Source organism: Rhipicephalus microplus, unplaced genomic scaffold (assembly GCF_043290135.1).
Source record: "Rhipicephalus microplus isolate Deutch F79 unplaced genomic scaffold, USDA_Rmic scaffold_32, whole genome shotgun sequence".
NCBI classification, from domain to species: Eukaryota; Metazoa; Arthropoda; class Arachnida; order Ixodida; family Ixodidae; genus Rhipicephalus; species Rhipicephalus microplus.
The window spans coordinates 4,270,356-4,294,299 of NW_027464605.1; the positions used below are offsets into that span (position 1 = coordinate 4,270,356).

The 23,944-nt window shown below is 47.9% G+C and overlaps 1 protein-coding gene across 1 annotated transcript in view; it reads right to left on the bottom strand.

The window, feature by feature from the left end:
- The window catches only part of LOC142786780 (glycine receptor subunit alpha-3-like), a 29,302-nt gene extending 11,123 nt beyond the window's left edge, over positions 1-18,179 (bottom strand). Inside the window, exons 1-2 of the mRNA XM_075884422.1 lie at positions 18,123-18,179; positions 16,023-16,252 (exon numbers count right to left, since the gene is read on the bottom strand). Of these exons, the coding sequence (XP_075740537.1) occupies positions 16,023-16,252; positions 18,123-18,179 (287 nt within the window). The remainder of the gene's footprint in view (positions 1-16,022; positions 16,253-18,122) is intronic.
- Between the last annotated feature and the right edge of the window lie 5,765 nt (positions 18,180-23,944).

A 23,944-nucleotide genomic window follows, 5' to 3' on the forward strand; every position in this document is an offset into this window, starting at 1 on the left:
TTGTGCGTGCGTGTGTGTCGGTGTTTTAGATGCGGAGCATCTAATACTCGAGGCTTGTAGTGCGGCGCCGTCCGCAAGCTTCCTCCTCCTTCTTCCACCATCTGTGCATCCCTTCCTCCTCTACACACCGCGCGCGCTTCACCCCTCCACTATCTGTGCACCCTTCCTCCTCTACACACCGCGTGCACTTCTCCTCTTCACGAACATTCGCTAGCTGTATAATGTAGCGCGCATGCGCCGTCACGCTTCGAGAACATCGGCAGCTGACGCGCGCGCATGCGCCGTCGCGCTTCGAGAACATCGGCAGCTGACACGCGCGCATGCGCCGTTGCGCTTCTCCCCCTTCTCGAACATTCGACAGCTGACAGTGCATGCGCCGTCGCGCTGTATATATACTCAAGGTCGGTGCTCGCTCGCTCAGTTGCCGCTCGTTGGTTGGTTTGTACGGCGCGTCGACATCCGAGGTCGCAATGATTGACGTCCCTTCGACCAGCGCCGGCCAAAGTGTTGGCGGAACCGCAACCAAGTCGTCGTCCGAAGACAAGGCAGCGCGGAAAAGAGCTCGCGACGCCGAACGTAAACGTCGGCGTCGAGCGGAAGATGCTCAACTTAGAGAACGTGAAGCCGTTGAGAGACGTCAGCGTCGAGCAGCAGCACCGAATTCGGCCGCTTTGAAACGTAAGCGTCGACAACAGCGACCCAAGTAAGTCGCAATATAACACCCCATTTCACAACCACGTTAACCAATTTAGCCATCGACCCAAGTAAGTCGCACTTTAACACCCCGTTAACCAATTATATGCTCCGCATCCTCCTCAGTGTTCCCCCGAGGGAAGCTGCGGGCAATTTTTTTCTCTTATTTATTTTTTACTCTCCCTTTCTCTTTCAACCCCCTATTCCCCAACCCCAGTGTAGGGTAGCATACCGGATACTAGCATCTGGTTAACCTCCCTGCCTTCCTTATTTCTCGTGTCTCTCTCTCTGTCTCTCTACTACGGGAACTTTGATTCATGCGTACTAAAGTTCGAAATTACTATGTAACGTTCGGTAACGTGCATCACGCTTCTGTCCCACACCAGGCCACTAGCAACTACCCTTGCAGAAACGCGATTCCATCATGGCAGCCGCCCAGACGCTCACGTCTGAATTAGACGCGAGCACATCAAACGTGAAGCGCGTTTCAGTCAACGACGCGGTACCGAATGACATGGCGGTGGTGGTGGTAAAAAACATTTATTTCAGAAAAAGTCTACTAGAGAGTGCCGACGTGGCCCATCGGCGTGCTAGAGTGGCCAGACCTTATTCCGGGACGCCAGTGAAGCGGGAAGCTGCCCGTGCGCACTCCACCAAGGAGCGTTGCGCAGCCAAGGTAGAGCAGCCGAGCAGGTGCTCCTCCCAAGCCTCTCTACTTGGGATAGGAAAAGGGGATGAGAAAGGGACGGGAAAAACTGGGCACGATGCTACGACGTGATATGTGTCGGCGAGGACATGACAGGTCGAGCAGGTGCCATTGATTTCCGGCAAAAAGTGCCTGGCGACCGCCGGACTGATAAAGGTGTTAGTCTGCAGGCGGCGTAGCAGTCGTTCTTCCGCTTTCTCCAAAGCGCGTGCGGGGCCCGGGTAGAGGCGGCGCGAAGCCCGGTAATGAGCCAAAATTTCGCGAAAGCGCGTCAGGTTGGTATTGCCAGATTCCGTCTCGGGACATGGAGGGGCAACGGCCCGGACAGGAGAAGCGCGGGCAGCGGCATTTGCCGCCTCGTTGCCGGGCAGGCCCGAGTGGCCTGGGGTCCAGACTATACGAATGGGATGAGGGTTAAAGCGCCAAGAGGCTGCCTGTAGTAGGCTAGCCGCCAGCGGGGCAATGGAACCCTGAAGGTACTGAGAACAGGCCGAGCGCGAGTCCGTCAGGATGGTGCGTGAGGCAGGGCGAGAGGCGGCCAAAGCTATGGCAACCTCCTCAGCGTGCGTTACTGTGTCTGCTCGAAAGGAGAGGCCATCGACGTGTTTGCCCTCTGTAATCACGGCAGCCGTGAAGGGACCCGAGGGGGAGGGACCCGAGACGTTCACGTAGAAAACACCAGGACGATCGGAGTGTCGCGTATGAAGGGCCGCGGCGCGTGTTAGTCTACGGCCAGGATGGAGGTCGGGGTTCATATTACGGGGTAGAGGTTTCACCCATAGCTTTTGACGCCAGAGCTCTGGTACCGGCTGCAGAGGGTCTCGGTCAGATATCGGGTTAAGGCCAAGCCTGTGTAGAAGACGGCGCCCTGAAGGCGTCTGCGACAGTCGATTGATTTGGTTAACGCGATGAGCTTCGCGCATCTCTGCAAAGGTGTTGTGTACCCCCAGAGCCGCGAATCGTCTGTTGGAAGTTGCAATAGGTAGGTCCAGAGCGCGTTTGTATACTGAACGAAGAAGGACGTCCAGCTGGTGCTGGTGTCGACGACGCTGGCGAAGGTAAGGCAAGGCGTAGCGGACGTGACTGGTCACAAACACGTGGGCCAATCGGAGGGACTGAGACCCGCGGAGGCCGCCGGGCTTGGTAGACACTCGCTGTATCATGCGGCTCACCTGCTCGCTGGTGCGTCTGAGGCCTGCTATTGTGCCCTTTGGATCCAAGGACGATGTGAGGTGAAGGCCAAGAACCCGAATATCTTGCACTGACGGGACGGGCCCGGACGGAAGAAAAATTTTAGGCGGCGGTAGCGGAGAGACTGAAAGAAGAGCCGATTTAGCTGGAGAGCACTCCAGGCCGCATGAACCAGCGTAGGTATCCACCAGAAGGGAAGCCTTTTGCAGGCGTTCTTCGATTTGCGCTAAGGAGCCGGTGTTGCTCCAGATTGTGATATTGTCCGCATATAGTGCGTGTTGTATTCCCTCGATCTCGCTTAGAAGAGAGGGGAGGTTCATCATCGCCAGGTTAAAAAGCAGAGGAGACAGGACTGCCCCTTGAGGTGTACCCCGCGTGCCTAATAAGTATGGGCCGTGTTCGGTAGAATTAAGGCGAATGAAGGCGGTGAGATGTGATAGAAAGGCGCGAATGTAGTTGAAAGTCTTCTGCCCGCAGTTTGTGGTAGACAGGTTAGTGAGTATAGTGCTGTGTTTGACGTTGTCGAACGCCCCGCGGAGATCGAGAGCGAGCACGGCTTTATCGTTATGGCGCATAGTAGTCGGCTCTATGATATCGTGTTGAAGCTGGAGCAGGACGTCCTGCGCCGACAGATGCGGGCGAAAGCCAAACATCGTGTCGGCAAAGGTCCTCGTTGCCTCCAAGTAGGCGGAAAGGCGTTCGCGAACCATGGTTTCCATGAGTTTGCCTGCGCAGGACGTAAGTGAGATGGGTCTCAGTGCCTCGATACTAACGGACTTTGCCGATTTGGGAATGAATGTCACGACCGATGTGGTCCATTCCGTTGGCAACGGAGAGCCGTCCCATATCGAATTTATAAGGTGGAGTAGCGAGAGGTGTGCTTGGTCGGGAAGATTTGCCAGGAGCGATACTGTGATTCCGTCGCGTCCAGGGGCCGTGCCCCGTCGCATTTTCGTGAGTGCAAATCGTAAATCGGAAATCGTGTATGGGGCGTCGAGGTCGTTGTTATGGGCGCCGGAATACGTATATGCTGGGCCCGCTGGATCAATTGTGCGGCAGATGTAGCGGTCACAAAGTTCTCGCGCGGGTTGATCCGTAGTGCCCTGAAAGGCATGCAGAGCACGGCGGAGCTGGCGTTGCGTTTCTCCCCTGGTGGTGGAGGGATCGAGAAGGCTTCTAAAGAGTCGCTACGCACTCTTAGAGCTCATCTGGTTTGCAGCCTTCGAACAGGTGTCTGCCCAGTTAGCACCGGAAAGTTGTGCAGAGTATGGGGCCGCCTCTGCAGTGAGCGCCTCAATGCGAGCGCGAAGTTTCCGATTAAGTTTGTTGCGTTTCCAGCGCCTTACGAGCTCGCGGCGAGCGTGCCAAAGATGTAGGAGGTGTGGATCGATTGCAGGAGTCACATTAGAGGTTGCAAGGGTGCGAGTGTTCGCTTGTTTCAAATGGAGGGCGTATGATGCCCACGCTGCATATACGGTCGAGGAGAGGACGGCGGGAAATGGTTGCATTCTGAACTGAGTCCAATCGGGGAGACGGGCTGGCCCCAGTGTTGGCGCATTTTCTGCCGCAGTGTGAACGAAATGCGTAGTAAAAAGTGATCGCTGCCTAGGGTTTCGCTTAAATTTTCCCATGTAGCATCGCGGATGTGACGGGTGAGGGAGAGGTCGGGGCATGTGTCTAGCGTGACCGAGTTGCCGGAACGTGTGGGTTGTGCCGGATCGGTAAGAAGCGTGAGGCTCAGCGAGGAAATGAGCTCCTTGAGCTCTCTGCCCCGGGCCTTCTCGTAGTGGTAACCCCAGTGAGGGCTGGGGGCATTAAAGTACCCGACAATCACCAGTGGTTGTCGGGCCGCTATACGCAACGCCCGATGGAAGAGATGCGCAAACGAAGCCCTCGCAAGGCGAGGGGGACAGTACACGTTTAAGATATGTATTGATGGTTGGCCCCTCCGCTGAGACAGCACTGATATAATGCAGTAAATATAAGGAAGATCCAGATCGAGGTCAATATGTATCGCCGTGTAGGTTTTATGCACGAGGAGACATGTGGTGGTGCCGCCTACATAAGAGCAGTATCCAGAAGGGATGGAACAGGGCCAGATTCTTGGAGCGCCAAGACGGCCGGCTGAGAGCCAAGTGAGCTGAGGAAAAGGGAAAGATGTGAACGCTTTCGCCTGTTCCCGAAGCCTCCAGGGTTCCACTGTATGATCTCGAATTTAGACGCAATGTTTGAATGGGACGTACCATTGGTAGCCATCGTGATTGTCTTAGGTTTTATATTTGGCCCTCCATGTCCCGCTCGGAATCCTCAGAGGCAGGGGGGGGGGGCACAGAGGCTGGATTATCCGACGGCGGGGTGGTGGTAGCCACCTTACGACGACGCCGTGGAGCTGCACTTTCACTGCCCACCGAGCAGGAGTGGGAACGCGATGCCTTGGGCTGAAACTGGGTGATTGCCCAGGCTTGAATAGCCTGGGTAACCTCTACTACTATGCGTTGGACAGAGAAGCTGGTGAGGAGGTGATTAATGGAAACTTCGACGCGCGTAAGGCGTTCCTCTATGCACGGGGCGCGCTCCTCGCTAGGGAGAGTTCGGTTAGCGGGCAAGAGAACCTGAGGTGCCCCAGGAGCCTCAAGAGCTTCTGGAGTAGATGCGGCACCGGTTCCGAGTGCTGGAGTACACATGGCTGCTTGAACCGACGGTTTAATGGAAGTGGACTTAGCGCAAGGACTAAGCTTGGACGTAGCTGACGTAGCCACCTGGACAGCGGAGGCAATACCGGATGACCTTGCAGTACACTGTTGTTGGGGTTGAAGTCGCATATTTAAGAGTTCGAGTTGTTTAGGTAAAAGAGAATTTTGCTCTTGAAGTGCCGCAACTTGCTGGCGAAGGGCCGCAAGTCCGGGAGAAGGAGGATCGACAGAATGGGGTGAGAGAGGCTTAGAAGCAGCATTCCCTGCCCAACTGCTCACCTGAGGTACCGCCGCTGCTGCTTCGAGCGGTGGGAATGCCTGAGTGTCGGCGTGGAGTGGTGGAGCCGACTGATGCAGGTTGGTGCCGCTGTCTGGCTGTGATGAATATGAGGTGGTTCCTCGAGGAGATGTTGAGGGCTGCTTGCGTTCTCTATATTTTGCCGTGCAGCCACTGGTCCCAGTCTCATGGGCGCCGTGGCAGAGGAGGCACCTGGGGTGGCAGTCATGGGTATTGAGACCTGCAGGTGCGGGGGTTCCACATTTGGCACACTGCGTTGGAGCGGGGTGAGGACACTGAGGTGGTCGATGGCTGATGGTACCGCACTTGGTGCAAACAGGGACCGTTTTCTTGTAGGCGCGGATATACGTCGCCACGCAGTGGTAGAAGAGGAAGCGGGGTAACTTCGTGCCCTCAAAAGTCACCACCGCCGCCGCGGAATCTCCGAGTTTGCGGACCGCAAGGATAGTACCTCGAGGCCAATACAGTTCAGACTTTATCTTCTCCGGGCTTTCAGCAGGGTTTACGTTGATGACGCCCTTGCATGTATCCCCTGGTGCCTTGGCGTGGCCTCGAACCGGCAGCTGCTGATCTCCCACTTGCAGCTGGAAGTCCCCGAGGAGTCGCTGTGCCATAGGCAAAATGGTGGTGCTACAGACTAAGATGTTCTGTTCCCAGATTGGCCACACTTGAATTTGCGCGGTAGTCCGGTCGCCGAGGTAGCTGCGGATGGCGTCGCCCACGCGATCGGCCGGAACAAATGTGCGTAACTCGCAGGGAACGCGAGGTTTCACTACTACGATGTAGTCGTCGCGAGAGAGGCGAGGAGTCTGACGCGGACGCCACTTGCGTTGCTTCGCTGGCTGCGAGGACGGAGCAGAGGTAGGCACACCACCGGAGGGATGGCGCGCCGGCGTTCCTTGCAAGGCTGGGGAATGGCGGCCAGCTGTAGCGTCTCGTTGTTGTTGAGACGCAGACTTTGATTTGGCTTGCTTGCGTTGCCACAGTCTCACCATGTCGTCAAGGTAGGTGGTGGAAACATATTTATTTATTTAATTACATGAAATTTTCTGCGGAGAAGCTCCGAATAGTCGGACATGCTTGGCTTGCGGTGGGGGGGCCCTTAGTCCAGGGCTCCGCTTGCAGCAGCTGCTCTGCGGGCCCGGTTGATCAGACTCAATTGATCTTCCAGGTTCTCGCTGGCCAGCAGCTCCTCCCATCGCTCCGCTCTTGGATTTCGTACTGGTTGTAAGGCTGTAATGGCCTGACACTCCCACGTGACGTGGTACAGAGTGGCTTTAGCTGAACACCATGGGCAGAGAGGAGAGTATGCCGAGGGGTGCATTTTACTCAGGATGTGCAAATTTGGAAACGTGCCGGTTTGAATTTGCCTCCAGCTGACCGATTCCTCTTTATTTAGTGTTCGGTGTGGTAGCGAATAAGCTTTCCTAAGTCCTCTGTAATGGTTTAGGATGGCCGAATAGTCGCAAAATACCGGAACGAGTTCCTCAGGGGCGGAGTTGGAAGGTGCTCGGCTCGCATACCCTCGAGCTACTCTATCCGCTGCCTGATTCCCCTCCAGTCCCATGTGGCCCGGAGTCCATATAATCCGATGCCAAATTCTGAGTGGATGTGTAATGGAATGCTCGCCAGTGTCTGTAACGCTCATGATGACGCTGAGAGCGGGTTGGCTGATGCGCCCCTGTAGGTAGTTGCGGCAAGCTGCTTGAGAGTCCGTGAGAACTGTCAGCGACCTTCGTTGTCTGTAGCCGAGGGCGAGAGCGAGCGCGATGGCAGTTTCTTCAGCATCGGTGATGTTGCGGCACCGCACGGAAGCGCTGGTACGTTCTGTGAGTGTGTGGTCCACGACTGTGGCTACAGCCTTATTGTTTGCATGGTCGTAGTCGGCGGCGTCAACATAGTACGTAGTGTTTTTGTGTGCATAAGTTCGCTCGAGGGCTTCCACTCTGGCTTCCCTCCGGCCCTGATGTAGTCGGGGATCCATATGTCGTCGAGGTATCCGTCTTCTGATGGCATAGTGTTTACGGAGGATGAAATCTCCATGGACAGTACTTGGCTTGAGGTAGGATCATAGCCCGTAACCACGTTGGCGGCCGCCATCGCCGGGCTGAGAGCCCTTAGCGAGGCGGCGTTGTAGCCGGGAGTGAAGGATGTCCCTCAAGTTGTCAAAACTGGACCCACCTGGACGAACGTGTTGTCTAGGCGAAGCGGAGAACTTGGCGGTGACGATAAACCCAAGTTTCAGGGGTACCAGGGTGGATGTCCGCAGAAATAGCAGAAAATTTACGGAGGCGATGTGGAGTGCGTCCGTCACCATCGAGCGCTCGCAGCGCCCCCATGACATGGCAGCCACGCGCAAATTTACGTGCGAAATAGACGCCAGTTCGACAGGCCCATCTGACGTGAAGTGCCTTCGCGTCGACCTTTGCACAGATGGCGATGCGCACGAGTGGCTCGCCAGCTACAGCAAGGCAACTAATACGACGTGGATTGTCGATAAGGAAATAAGAAATGCAAAGAGGTAAGTTTGCAAAGTTCTCATGTTGTCTGTTTCTTGAACAAGTGGCTAGTAGATTGGTTTGAAACGCATGTGGGCTTATTTACTTACAGGACAGATATGCTGCATGCTCACTCATTGTATCGAAAGGCAAGACGCTGTGTTTTCCATTAAAATCTAGCATAGTAGTGTGCACTACTTCGCGAAAGTTGCTTTTTTTCATCAGCCGAATGATTGCGGCTGATTGTTCTGGAGAAACATACCTGTATTCTTCAAGGCCGCCACTGCTGCTGTTTGGTAGGATAGTTATGTGCTGAGCTGTGAAGCATTGATCTGACGAGTTCGTTTCCAGCACTTTTATAAGTTGCTGCCATGTTTCGTACGGCAAGGAATTTAAAGTTAATGTATGAATTATCACGAGGACTCTGGTAAACACTAAAAAGTCCCGCACGCCGTACAAGTGTCTCGTTCCTTTTGTGTTTACCTTTGTTATATGAGAGCTTTGTGCCTGCAAGCCTTGCATTTGTGGTCAATATGCTCGTTCCAAACACGGCGTGTAGCCAGCTTCAGGTTGTTGTCTTATGTGCGTATTAGCATCCATAGATGTCATATTGGTGCTTAGACACTGAGACAAGTCAGAACACTGCTACGTTTCAAACCAGCCTATTAGCCACTTGTAAAGCAAACGTTCAACAGGCAAACTTTGCAAACTTACCTCTTTGAATTTCTGGTTTCTCTATGGATGATCCACATCGTATTATTTGCCTTGCTGCCGTCTGTGCTGAAGGCGTCGCGGAGGCACTTCGTTGGCAGTCGCAACCTCATCGCTCATTGAAACCATCATCGTATCGCCATCCTATCGAAACCCACTCGCTCGTGCCCTCGCCGCACGGTAGCGATCCATTCACCGAAGGAGGCGAGGGCGCTTCAGCACGATGGAACAGCCGTAAACACTTCTCTGTACAGCATGCGCGTCACCATCACGTCACCTCCAGAGGCGAACCAATAGCGCATGAGCAATCCTGCCGCTGGCGCTGGCGACCTCCTCACACTCTTTCTTTTCTCTCTTTCGTGCGATGCGAAGCCATCAATTCCAAATACGCCTTCCGGTCACTTCATTTACCAGCTCGCATTGTCAAAACTGAAAGAACGTTTTCACGTTTCTTTAGGAGAATGGAGAGCCTCTTATTAGTTTTCACATAAAAAAAAAACGTGCGTAATGTTCAAAGCAATCTCTTGTAGTTTTTATGTTCAAGTTCAAAAACATTTAATTGAATATATTTTTCTAAATGTTGGAAGGAAAGTGTAGAAAATTAGCGGGCTGTTTTCTGACGCTCCTCTTCCCACACATTGACGACACCGCACGTCAGCAAACAGTGAGATACGAGACATTGTTTTTATGCAATATGGCAAAGGGACGGCTTTAAGCTCTCCCATAGTAGAGTACCGAGTACCCTAAATCGTTAATAACTTTTTCTAAACACACAATTCCTGTTTAGTTGGGTAAGTTGTGTATGTTGTGTTTCGTTTACTGATGTACACATTTCTTTTTGTAACAACTTTTGGTGTGTCTGTGGATGTTGTGTTCTGTCACAATGTTCTGTTGGATTGTAATTGATGTTCACTGTCTGTGAGAATAAATTTCTCTAAACACAGATTTAAGAGAGTAACACTCCTGGTGCTGTAAGCGACGCATTCTTAGCCAACAGGACGGCTTCACGCTCTCCCAAAGTAAGAGTACCTCGTACTCTAAATCGTTACCCCCCTATTTCTAAACAGATTTCTGTGTATCGGGACGGCTCAGTGCTCTCCCATAGTTGAGTACGAAGTACTCAAAATCGTAAAACAATTTAGGGGCAAAACTCTTTATAGCGGCACTTGTTCGTCCCTCGTAGCCATTGTAGTATGTAACAAGTATAACATTTTGACCTCCAAGGTGGTGCCGGTGAGAGATTTCTTCTGTGTGTTGTTGAAAAATAAAAAAGTGCTCAATGTACATGCCAATGGCTGCTAATGGGGAATGAGAGACAGGAGCATTCGGCTTTTAGTAACGCGCACGCTGCGATCCCCATTAGCAGCATTGGCACGTACATTGAGCACTATCTGACAAGAAAGGGTTGCTACGTTTTACTTGCTGGGTGTAACCTTCTTAGTTTTAGAAAAGTTTAGCGAGCGTTGAGCCGCAGTGCCACGAATACGATGAAATAGTATATACCATGAATGAACTCGAGGTGGTTAAAGGTGGGAAGTAGATACGAAGCGCAAGCCGTAAGAAAGCAAAAGTAGAATTCTCCTGTCTCTCATTTCCCATTAGCAGCCATTGGCATGTACATTGAGCACTATCTGACAGGAAAAGGTGCTCTTTTAGGGGCGAAGCTCCTTATAGCGGCAAGAGAAGTACTTTAGAGAAGTACTTTGGTTTGGGCTAGTTGGTTCCTAGTTCTAGCGGCACCCATTCGTCCCTCATAGTCGTAGTCGTAGTCGTAGTGTGTAACCAGTCTTACGCTTAGACCTCCAAGGTGGTGCCGGTGGTGACTGTGCGTGTTTGAAGAATACAAAAAATTCACAACGTGCGCGTTAACTAAAAGCCGAATTCTTCTGTCTCTCATTCCCCATTAGCAGCCATTGGCATGTTCAAGTAGGAAACGTTAGTAGAAGTAGGAGTGTTAAAAGCCGACTTCTGCTGTCTCTCATTCCCAGTAGCAGCCATAGTTCACCTCCAAGGTAGTGCCTGGTGAGATTTCTCCTGTGCGTGATTGAACAATAAATTTTTTTTGCTCAAAACGGCGTTGATTGATGAAATAAACCAGCGAAAGATGCCAGATGTTTTCTAAAAGCAAAACGAAAAGACGCCAGATGTTTCTAAAGCAAAAAAAAAAGAAAACGCCAGCTGCTTAACGAAAGATGCCAGGTGTTTTCTAAAGCAATGGTTTTATAATCAAAACCATATCGATACAGGTTTGTAGTTGCCGATGCTCGTTGCCATCGGTGTGTGCTCGTATGGATAAGGATGCCGAAAGGCGGGCGCGCAAAGCAGCGGGGGCGCGCGCTCGCAGACAGGACCCTGAAGTGAGAGCATGCGAGGCAGAAGCGTGCCGGGAAACTACGCGACGTCGCCGCCAAGATCCTGCTGTACGGGAATAAGAAGCTACATAAGCAAGGCAGCGTCGGTAAGATCCCGCCGTACGTGAACAAGAAGCTGCAGCGGCTCGTCAGCGTCGGCAAGATCCTTCCGTACGGGAACGAGAGGCCGAGGCAGCACGTCAACGTCGCGAAGCAGATCTTGAAAACGTTCGACAATGGGAAGCGGCGAGGAAGCGCGCATATCGCCAGGCGAATTAACGGAAGAAAATTTCACGGTATTACTTTGCAGGAGCTTCACCCAATCTAATCATAATTCACCTCGTGGATCTGCCGTCAATATTTTTGAAATCTTGCGCACTTTGTGCTTAAAGAAACGACTTGAGTAAACTTACAACTAGCGCAATCATTTTAGTTATTTAGCCGGGTTACTCAAAATCTTGACCACATCCTTGGCGCTTTTTGAAATATTTGGCTGCATTGGCCTGTCAAGCGTCGCAATACTTTAAGGTGTTAAAAAGAGAGAGAGAGAGAGGTTGAAGAAATGAACAAGCTGTTGAGTTGTTGGCAGTGCAGCCAAGGGTAGAGCTCTATCTTCCAATAATGGGTGTTTCAGCAAAGCGAATAGTCCCCCAACTTTAGAATCATTCCAACGGCTATAGGCGGTGCAGCGGAAGGTCGAAATTGTGGACGAGACGGTTATGTCCCGAGCGTTTACGTCAGCGTCGCAGAGCGTGAAGACGCGTTCATTGGTTTATGACTACTGAGAGACCGCACTGCGTCGCAGTTTTATCACCGTGTGACAGCTCCGGAGCACGGCTACATGACGCCGCTTGCGTCGCTGGAGTGACCGAGATGAGTGATTCAGAACCATTTTGCACACTGCAAACGCCCAAAGTGGCCGTATGGTTAGGATTGATTTTTCAAAGCGTCTAAAGCGTTGTAATCAGTAGTGAAAATAATAGAAAAAAAATTGGCAGATCCCACGAAAAGTGGGAATCGATGTTATGCGAATCGCGAATGAGAAATGTTGATATGTCAGTTTAAAATCAGCAGAACGTTGCGAGGAAGAGGTAAATGATGCCGTACATAACTTCAGTGTCATAAGTATCATGTTTGGATGTGTCGTTTACCTTCGTCATCTATTCACGTCACGTGATACCAGATTTAGCATATGTGGAGCTAGCGAAACAGCCGTTAGCACCCTAGGAGCGTGGTATGTTGTCATGTTCTTACACGACACGCATGTCGGGACTATCATGTTTACTTCAGTCATATACGTTCATCAATCATTGACGTCACGTAACACCGGATTCGGTATGTGTGGAGCTGGCAAAACAGCCGCCAGCGCATCATGAAGGGCCCAATATACTGCAATGTAGCGTTGACGCGCGCATACGCTGGACACAGCGACGCTACGTTAGCGAAACGCGACCACTTCATAGTCTGCGGCCAGGCGCGATCGACGCGACCAGCATCCGTCGACGCGGCCCGACGGCAACCGGTGTGAAATGTGACATGGTGCATTTTGAACTGATGCATTACCCAGACAACACTGCATTTCCCTCTTTTCGTGATGGAGGGACGCCGGGCGCGATGAAAGGCGCATGCGTCAAAGCAACGCAGCGCGGCGCGCCCCTGCGAATATATGACAGGACCGGTGCCTGGCTGGGCAATGCCGGCGGGACCCGTCGAAATGAACGCTGGTGCGCACGCGCACCGCGTCACGTCGAAATGTATTGGCGCCTTGACTGTGGCATGTAGTCATGTTCTCACATGACACGCATCTCGTGATTATCATGTTTGCCCCAGTTGCATACGTTCGTCATTCATTGACGTCACGTATTACCAAATTTGGCCTATGTAAAGCTAGCGAAACGGCCGCGACCGCATCATGAGTGTGGCATATAGTCATGTTGTTACATGACACACATCTCATGATTATCATGTTTGCACCAGTCACATACCTTCGTCATCCATTCACGTACCGTAATACCAAATCTGGTATATGTGACGCTAGCTTGGCAAGTAGCCATGTTGTTACATGACACGCATGTAATGATTTCGATGTTAGGGTTTGTCGCTTGTGTTCGACATGCAATCATGTCATACCATACCAGTTTTCCAACATGCCATGTGATCGAAACCACCGCAAGAGCTGCAGGACCATGTAATGTAAATCATGATATTCATGACATACATATCATGATCTTCATGTTTATCATGACTAGTCACATATGTTCTTCATACAGTCATGTTACGCCATACCAAGTTTGGTATCGATATCAGTATCGAAACGGCCAGAACTAAAAGTCGTAGGCGGCTAGATAGATAGATAGATACGCGCAAAGTCGCCGGAGTTCGCTAAGAAATGCTTCGCATTTAAAAGCTGGACTGGATGCGGTTGAGCGGAGACTTGTTGTGAGGTGTTGACGCGTCGCTAGTCGGCAACATGACATCGCCCTAGTCAGCCGTGGCTTCAACGCGTTCCTCAAACGCCATCCATCGAATACGCGCGATTTTCTCAAGCCGGTGAAGCGGATAGTTTCGCGGCGAAGCAGATATAAAGGCTAACGCTTCGCTTCGAGGGCGGGAGAGTTCAAGCGTGAATTCTCTCACGGCAAACGTACCCAGGTGAGCGAGCGAATGCTCTATCGGTTGAAAGCGCTGAAACAAAGTACGCCCAAACAATCGTTCTTATAGGAAAGGCCATGATTGGGCAAAGAAGCTGGATGGTTTTGACGTGAGCGTCTTTAGATGGATGGTGGGCTTGTTATTTTTTTCAGGTAAAATTGTAACTATTGCACCATTGACAAGGTGGTGCAGCATTTTGAAGAGGACGAAGCGCTATCGACCGTGTCCACAACGATGATGCAGAGGATGCTGAAGCAGCCTGGCTTCAAGTGCAAGGAACGCTCTCGGAACGCTTTTCTCACTGAAGATGCGCACATTGTGCAATGATTCAAGTTGTGATCACTACGATGAGATGTGAAACCTTTTAATGGAATCACGGAAATAATTACGTCATACGCGTAGAACGGGATCATTTAGTATTATTGCAGTGAAAATAGATATCAAGAAAATAAAAAAGAAGCAGTTTCTATTATGTCATGAAATTAAGCTTTGTATTGAGTGATTCAATTGTCCTCTCGTTAATGGACTCAGTGAATCATTTCATTTGATTTTTTTAAGAAATAAAGTAAATATTGTTTGCAATAACCGCTGCACTGACGCTTAAGAAAAGGTCAGATTTGACAAGAAGTCATAGGAACAGGCAACAATAAATATAAATATAAAATTCCAGGCCAGTTCTTTTGTAAGGAACACTTGCCCGTCCAAAAATAAATAATATTGATCAATAAAGTACGAAGTGCCACCTGTTCGTTGATTGATTGATAGGTGGGGTTTATCGTTCTAAAGCCACCATGTGATTATGAGAGGCGTCGTAGTGGGGGCTCCGGAAATTCTGACCCCCTGGGGTTTGTTAACGTGCACCTAGATCTGAGCACATGGGCCTATAGCAATTCTGGCTCCATAGGAAATGCAGAAGCCGCAGCCGGGATTCAATCCCGTGACCTGTGGGTCAGCAGCCGAGTACTTAAGCTACTAGACCATCACAGCGGGGAAAAAGCCACCTGTTACAAAATTAAACTAATTAGTATAGTACACACTTCTCCGCACAGATGGACGATCTTGTCGGATTAGTGGTGACGACATTCGCGTAAAAACAAAATAAGATAGTGTGCTTTGTCACGATTGGCTGAGGTCACCCTTACCTTCTACAGCACTGCCAACAGCTTGTGAACCGGCAATGCAGTTTGCGAGATCTGATGGTAGCGCGAGAACACACAGCCTAGCGAGTAGACGCAGCAAAACCAAGACTTCCAATGCATAGCCTAGCAAGTGGACGTAACAAAACCGGGCTTGTACTTGCATATCATTTTCTTTTTTTAGTTGTCAGCAGGGGGGTCACGGTTGATTATGTAAGCGCTCAGGAAGCGTTCTTTGAAAACGTTCCAAAAGTGCACTGACACTGCAGCGTGTCACTTTGTTCAGCGAGAGTTTTGTTTTCTTGGCATCCCTGGTGGTCGATACCAACAATGCTGAGGCGGCCCAAAAAGCTTCGTCGCACCCCCTGGTCCACTGTCGGGCGCCTACGGCTAGCTTCGAGAATATACATTTTCTGCCACCTCCACTTGTTTTATATAAAACAGGATTGATGCAGTTTAAATTATCTCTGTAATTCATTTTCTTTGCCTTCACCAACGCTGTCTGTCGACGCGCAGATTTCACAGTAGCTAACCTAAGAATGCGTGCCGACCAAGGACAGTGCCATTTGCTACCTTAAGGAGCCTAGACTTGAAAACCAGAAGCCTAAACGTTTGTAGTTATTAAGGCGAAAGTATTAGGTGGCCTACGAAATGCCAAAAGTAACTATCGAAGTCGGTGTTTACAAGAACAGAACGAAAAGTGTCACGTCATCACACATGGCATTGTGATGGCATGAAGGTGACCGATCAGGGTGCTAAAAACTGTTACGATGCGTGGCGTTCCAAATATCTCCGAATTTCGTAGCGTTATCATGGCGTCATATGACGCCACATGTCATTTCGCCACATGGTGACTTCACCACAAGACACCGTCACTTGGTGAAAGTGGGAGCGGTCCTGGTGGAATTGCAAAGCTACGTGAAGTGCCGAAAGATTCAAGAGGCCGGGTTGGGAGGTGATCAACACAATTGATTAAAAAAAAAGCAGCTTTCGATATCGCGTCATCGTAGGTGAATGCAATATGGGATCCTCCCACCTTTTTTTGTTAGGAGAGAACAGTAGAGTTTGCGATGTAAACATTGCGTGATCTCACCGTACGCTGTAGAGGATGTGGCCATCGGGGAATATCCGGACGAGGCTGGTGGGCACGGTGATCTCTTGCACCCGGGCCGCCTTTACGTTGACAAATATGAGATCGGGCTTCCACAGCTGGCCGGCGATGTCTCCACCGTTGATAACGAACGTTTCGTTAACGCCCTGACGAAGCAGGCTCAGCCTTGGATCAAACCATTTCTCGCGCAGGTACAGATTCACCGGGTAGTCCTGTGACATGCGCACACGGCGAAACAGCCTCGACGATATACAAGCAGCTAGGATAGAACGCTTTGCTAAATCGGGCAGCTTTGAAGCATTATCGGTGTAGCCGGACTTTCACAGCGTCGGCATACAGTTTATGACGAAAGAACGTGGACTCGTTCAAATAATTGCGGGGTGCATTCAGTGCTAGACGCCAACACTGTTTTAAAAACCTCCCTCTAAAGTGGTTACACGAATTGGCTTTGTTATAAAAATTAACTTGTTATATTTACTTATTATTATTTATTTGTTTATAAAATAGTGCAGGCCCATTCAGGTCCCAAGCAGGCGTGGATACAAACATTGGTAAGAATACTAAATGTCATGCAATGATATAATGTGTCATGCTTCACACATCGACAACACTAAATGCTTAAACGCCAACCAATGTTACAGCTGAATTTCGCTCCTATTGATATGCAGCTGTCGTGAACAGTGAACGGAAATGAAACCGACGCAGTCGAGTTTGGCAGCGTGACAGCTAACGCACGAAAGCTGCTTACGGAAGTGATGCAGTATGGGTGAAAAAGAGGAATAACTCATTTTCAGTGACGAAGAGAGCAGCGATATATCCAGAGTCAGTAATTTTTTTTTATGCGGCATTGAAATAGGGGCTCAAGTATGTGTACCACCATGGTACGCATACTGGAAACCTCTGTAGGGGGAATTAGCTGCAATCACTTCGCTATATCGAATAACTATATCGTTATAAACTATTTCGTAACATCGAGGTTTGTTTGTAGTTCGCTGAAACACATATGTGTCATTCCAAGCGATACGTTTAAGCTATCTTGGTGACAATTTCAATTGTATTCGAAACAAAGATGCACTGATATATTCCACTGAAAATATTAAATCGCTGAAATATTTTGAAGATGTTTTTGGTCACGTGGAAACCCTCCGCATTTCGCGAAATGTCCTCCGAGTGTTGGTTTCCAGAAAATTTATTATGAGAATGTCGTTGTTCTTGTCAATACCAAATTTGGTTTGCATGTTTAGAAAGGGCGTTTGTGTAAGGTGCCCGAATTTGAATCATATTACCGTAACTTTCATGCTATAATCACCTCCAGAAATTCCGCCAAAACGTTCTATGTTTCATATTGCGCAGTGTATGAATGGCTTAGTAATGAATACTTACTACACGGAAGGTATAAACTGCGTTAAAAATGCTTTGAGACCTCTGAAGTTTCTCATATTTACAATAAACATAATAAACTTGAAAATATCATTATTTTGCGCCACATTGAGACGTAATCTTTGTTCTATATGGAAGAAAATTATTTTTGAAGTTCCCGATTGACGCTAACGGGGAACTTGAATGAAGAGGCTGCCATATTAGAAATATCGCATGATATCCGGCGACGGGGAACTTCAAAAAAATATCTTGCTTCCTTAAAAAATTAGTGTGTGCTCAAATGACTACAGTAAGTGTCCCTTGAAAATGGTGGCATAATGGTGACATGTGAGTTTAATGCTTGGATGTCAGGCGTCTTATAGCTTGACGTTTTAATAATGGACTCAGTGGTTACAATATTAGAAATATCGAAAGATTGCCGTCGGCTGCCATATTAAAAATATCGAAAGATTGCCGTCGACGGGAAACTTGAAAAAAATAATTTGCTTCCTTAAAACAAAAAAAAAATATAATGTGTGCTCAAACAACTACAGTAAGTGTCGCTTGAAAATGGTGGCATAATGGTGACATGTGAGTTTAATGCTTGGATGTCAGGCGTCTTGTAGCTTGACGTTTCAATAATGGACTCAGTGGTTACAGTATGCTGATAATAAACGGATCACATCGTGTTACGCAATACGTACCTTGAGAAGCTCTACCTACCATGTTGGAATTGTCGAGGGGGCCGAAACTGTTCACCCAGATCTCAACCTCCACCATCGTTGGCTCGTCTGTAACCCAAGCGATGCGTTTTGATATTCCCTTCAGTCATGACATACACAATTGTGCACGCGAACTTCGAAGGCACGTCACATGGTGTGTATTTCTTCAAATGGCTTGAAACTCGGTGTGCACATTCCTGAAGGTATCCTGAGTAGATAAGTAATAATTTCTTAATTTCATTTCGCTGCATATTGCTGCAGACGATTACTTTGCTCGAGAAACTACCATGTCTGACGATCGTTCGACGGGCCGTGTTCCAGGAGCAACGTGAAAAGATAATTGATTTGTGGGGTTTAACGTCCCAAAACCACCATATGATTATGAGAGACGCCGTAGTGGAGGGCTCTGGAAATTTCGACCACCTGGGGTTCTTTAACGTGCACCCAAATCTGAGCACACGGGCCTACAACATTTCCGCCTCCATCGGAATGCAGCCGCCGCAGCCGGGATTTGAACCCGTGACCTGCGGGTAAGCAGCCGAGTACCTTAGCCACTAGACCACCGTGGCGGGGCAACGTGAAAAGATTTTATTTTCTGTGCTCGCATTCAGTACAACAACAAAAAAATGCTGCATGCATTTCTGGTGAAATAGTTGGTTATTTTTATGCAATTACTGAAGCTGACTGGTGGCAGAGTAGTCAGATAATTAGATACACATTACTTAGCTTTTAATACTGAAACTCATACAAAACAATACATTGCTTCATTTTATTTCTTGGAATGTAATGCTCAGTGCTTTGAAATTATGCGACGCGAATTTCACGCACTTTGACAATCCAGCTTAATAAGTGACTGTTTCCAAGAATTCTAACTGCACCGTGCGATATATTTATAAGGCAGCTGCCGCTACGGGCAAGTGAATTTAGTAATGGAACTGAACCTATACGTATTACGGGCTCGCTTACGGTGAGTTGTAGCTTAGCAGATTTTGAGCAGGCTGAACATATTCCGCATGACGCTTAGGGAGTCCAGAGCCCTGGTCACATTTGCATGCATCTGTTTAAGTCGGATCGAGTAGGCTCGTTAACCCGACGTCATTTTTCTCGTTTTCCCGTTGATGATATAATGGCTGAAGAAAAGCAAGAACTGAAGCGATTTCAGTGAAGCTGCTCGTGAGCGTTGAATCGATTCGCTCCACCGTGTAACCCTGTAGTCATAGTGCATGTAAACTATAGACACTTGCGAGTATTTCTCAGTCGTCTCGACTTCTTACTCGCGAAGTTCATGTAAAAGAATCTATATGCATCAAATAATCTGATCATGGCACCAGCTTTAGTTCAAAACAATATGAACGAAGTGCATGAGCATTGTTACAGTTGTTAACTATCACGTCATGCTGATAGATGCAAAGAAAGGGGTAGTGATTCATGAATATACAAAAATTACGGAAACATTCTGCTTCAGTGGATGCTCGGAGAGGCATAGTTTTGAAAAACTTTATAGTTGGGGAATGAGCTAAAGGCAAACCTGCATAAAACAGTGATGTCCAATGCGTGTGTGGCCATGTTTAAATACTCGCCTCATCATGGTGGCCTAGTGGCTAAGGTACTCGCCTGCTGACCTGCAGGTCGCAGAATTAAATCCTGGCTGCGGCGGCTGCATTTTCGATGGGGGTGAAAATGCTGTAGGCTTGTGTGATCAGATTTGGGTGCTCGTTAAAGAAGCCCAGGTGGTCGAAATTTCTGGAACCCTCCACTACGGGTCTCTTATAATGATATGGTGATTTTGGGACGTTAAACCCCATATATCAATCATTGTTTAAACAGTCCAATAAGATCTGCCTATAAAGAAAACTCCAAACACTTCAGAAAGCAGAAAGATTCCCCTGGTCAAAGCACACTTACCTGTTCCGTACGTCGGCCACAGTCGTTTATCGTAGTCGGCCAGCATGTCGTCAATAAAGCTCATGTTCTTGCTTGGAACTTGCTCTGGTATCAATAAAATATCTGCAATAACATTGCTGAAAAGGAAATCGTGAGTGAAACGACCCGAATTTCTTGCGTTTTGCGTGCGCACTGCTGGTGCAGTAAAGGCTAACCATCGCGTTCTTTCTATGCTTGCTTCGTAGTTATTTAACAACGTGACTTTCTGCCAGTAACTTCATTGCGTTTCATTACTGGAGGCATCCAGTGTTTGAAAAATAAGTTACGAATCTTTACACACAATGTCACGCTGTCGCTCTGCGTATTAACAGTCCTGTTTAGCTTGGTGACGTTAATAACACGCACATGTTACAGTCTTTCATCATGGAAAAAAAAGGACGATGATTCGCTTACCCTTCAAGGCCTGCGTTTGATGGTCTTGGGGCTGCTAATGCAAGCAGTGTTGCCAGTATATTGCTTGCAACTCTGCTTCGGCGTTCCATGACTTCTATAGGTAGACTTCGGCCCGCGGCTTAAAGTCGCATTTCACCACTACTTCATTCTCTAATGCACTGCGGCAGCTCTTTCCTTGTCTCTTTATGCGTACGGGGTTCTAGAATGCTATCAATAAAAACAACAACCGCAAACCAGAGCTGCGTCGCTGTGGCAAGGTTGTCAGTCAATGCGCTCGGACAAACGACGGAAGAAGGCATCGACATCCGTCGTTATAAGTATTTCAAGGATGTCAGAGAGGCGACTCGGGTGAGTGTCTATGTTTTGTTTGTTTCTGTACCTATAGAAGGCAGAAAGATGGGTGGACAGATGAACTCAAGAGCTTCGCATGAATAGAGTCGCTGCAGCAAGCACGGGACCTTGTTAATGAAAAGTGGGAGAAGTCGCTTACCTGCAATTGTACTCATCTTGATGCAAAGTAGAAGGCTGCTAATATTTTAACTTTCAATGACGTTCTTTAGCTATAGCAGTGGTCTTCAAAAAGGTCCAGTTCGTGATTTCACCCGCACAAACAACTGATATCATACGCCAGTGATGTTATTCGATAATGTTCTACCTTTAACGATAAGTTGATGCATGTCTGGAGAAGTAAGGGAATACTGCTGCAGCTGTGCCTTATACAAAACTTCTCATGGTATTGTCACCACATGGTAAGTGGTGACCATTCACCATTATCATATCAAGTCAAATCAACTAATAATCATAATCAAAGATTCACTATATGATTATGAGGGAAACAATAATGAAGTGAGTACTGGCTATTGTTTACCACCTCAGGTTTTTGACATTTACCTGTGTATGGTGTGAATGCCGATCAGAAGGTAATGGGTATGAATACCGGCCGCGGCGGCCTCATTTTCGATGAAGGCAAAAATGCTAAGGCCCATGTTCTTTATTTTAGGTGCGTGTTAAAAAACTGCAGCTGCAAAGAATTTTCAGAGCCCTCTACTAGGGCAGGGCAGGAGCGTAGCCAGAATTTGTTTTTTTTTGGGGGGGGGGGGACACTTTTTTGATTTCAGGGAGGGGCACCTTCCAAAATGCTTATATTTGGCCGATTTCGGGTGGGGCACGGACGCAGTAGGCCGGCAGCTTACTACGCCACTGTGGTACGATTATAAAAATGTTTCCAGATCATATTTTAAGTAGTAAGAATTACCCGGTGCTAATCGGCCAAGACCACCAGAGATGTTATTGGTACAAGCTGCGAAGAAGCGAAGAAATGAATTTCAAGCATTAGCGTCGGGCTTCAAGGCCAGTGCGAATACTTCGAAGGCTTTGAGTTTGCATAGTTGTGGCACAGATGCTGTACCAGCGCTTGTTTGTAGCGAGAAGGCATTTTAGATTTTTTTTTTGCTGGCTCATGCGCTGTGCTGACCTCCAGGGGCATTTAAACAACACGCCCTCTGCGCACGCACCGTTAGTCACCTTCGAGCCTAGGATTGCACTTTAGTGAAGGTTGATGGCAGTGATTTATGACAAAGCTTTATTAGAAAATGTGGGAAATTATTTAAATGCTCCTATACAGTTCCCATTAGAGGAAGCACACTGGACAGACTACCAACCGGAGCCGTTTGTGTCAACCAGGAGTGCTGGGAGACCGATTTCGGTGTCAAGGCATCGCAAAGGCTGTCAGGTGCTGCCATGTTTTGATTGGCTTGCTGTGGAGAGGTTAAATTATACTATTACCTCGGCTAGTCCATCTTTAGAAGTTCTAGAGCGAAAGGTGAAGAAAAGGGAAAAATTATCCTGACAATATATTGTCTTGTGATGAACAGCTATACATGGCGTCCCAATTATCAAACAACACGATTAAAGAAAGAAGGAACAGCGTTACGCGAAGCAAACCTAGTGCATGTCGTTAGCAGTACACGGAAGTAGGCACTACAAATTAACAATTTTTTTGTTAATGCATATGAGAAAGTTTAATTATATTTGTAACTAAAAGCACTTGCCTAATCATCAAAATGTCAATGAGGGAGATGTGAACATATTGAAATAACTTGAAATAACATCTGCCTGCGCTACTTCCAACATCCAACAATGTAATGATTGCATTGCATTTAAGACAAAGCCTGTGAAATATGAAAATAACCGCATTGATTCTCACACGCACACACGCACGCACGCACACACACGCACGCACACACACTCACACACACACACACTCACACACACACACACACACACACACACACACACACACACACACACACACACACACACACACACACACACACACACACACACACACACACACACACACACACACACACACACACACACACACACACACACACACAAACAGAGCTGTCACCGTATGTATGATCTGCTGTGACATCTTGCTCAACCTTTATGTTATTTTTGAAATTTATTGTACGTGTGAATATATATATATATATATATATATATATATATATATATATATATATATATATATATATATATATATATATATATATATATATATATATATATATATATATAGGCAGGCATGGTGGTTGAGTGGCCGTAGCGTTGCATATATATATATATATATATATATATATATATATATATATAAATCAAAGCTGCTATCATGCTAATATCACAAGTACATACTTATTACTGATTACCTTTTTAAGTTTTCTAAATTTATTCAATATTTTAATTTTTTTCGTTTATAACAGTTTATAATGGCCTGTTAGCACAACTAATCTTTTTGTTTACCAAAAAAAAGGCTTCTTCAGCCTCCCCTCCCCCTTTCTTTTTTATCCCAATTTCCTCTGCCGCACGGTTCATGGCCGATCCCCCGTGGTGGGTTTAGCCACTCCTTTTGAGTCCATCCAACTAACCATAATAGACTGTCGGGCAATTTTCCTGTGTAGATATCTTAGATACAATACTAACATTTGGATGGTAGTGCTGGGTCAGGTACTGCTATATATGTAATACTGTGGGCAGAGCTAGGAATATATAGCCCATATAGTCTAAATACTAGAAATGTGTGAATGTAGACGTTTATTGCAATGTGAACTTCTGCGAGAAAACTGTACATTACATTGTTACCTTAACTTGTTTCAGTGTGCTATATGGTTTGCTTTTTTTTCTCTATTTGCTTTTAAGTTCATTATATACAAAAATCAGTGAACTCACGGACTCCAGCGCGTAGAGAACAGTGCCAGCCGCCATGCCTAAAGTTTAAATCGCATTGCACTTACGTTTCTGACACCGTTACGGTGATTGTCATATTGCGTTTCATCAGATGCCTGTTCCTATGACTCGTGCTGGTTTCTCGTGACAAAGCGAGCTGATGCAGGCGAAATATAGAGCGAGAATTGCGGTAGGAGAAACACATTTTATTGAGACGAGCATTTCTTTGAAATATGTTCAAAGGAAAGTCTTTCGCCC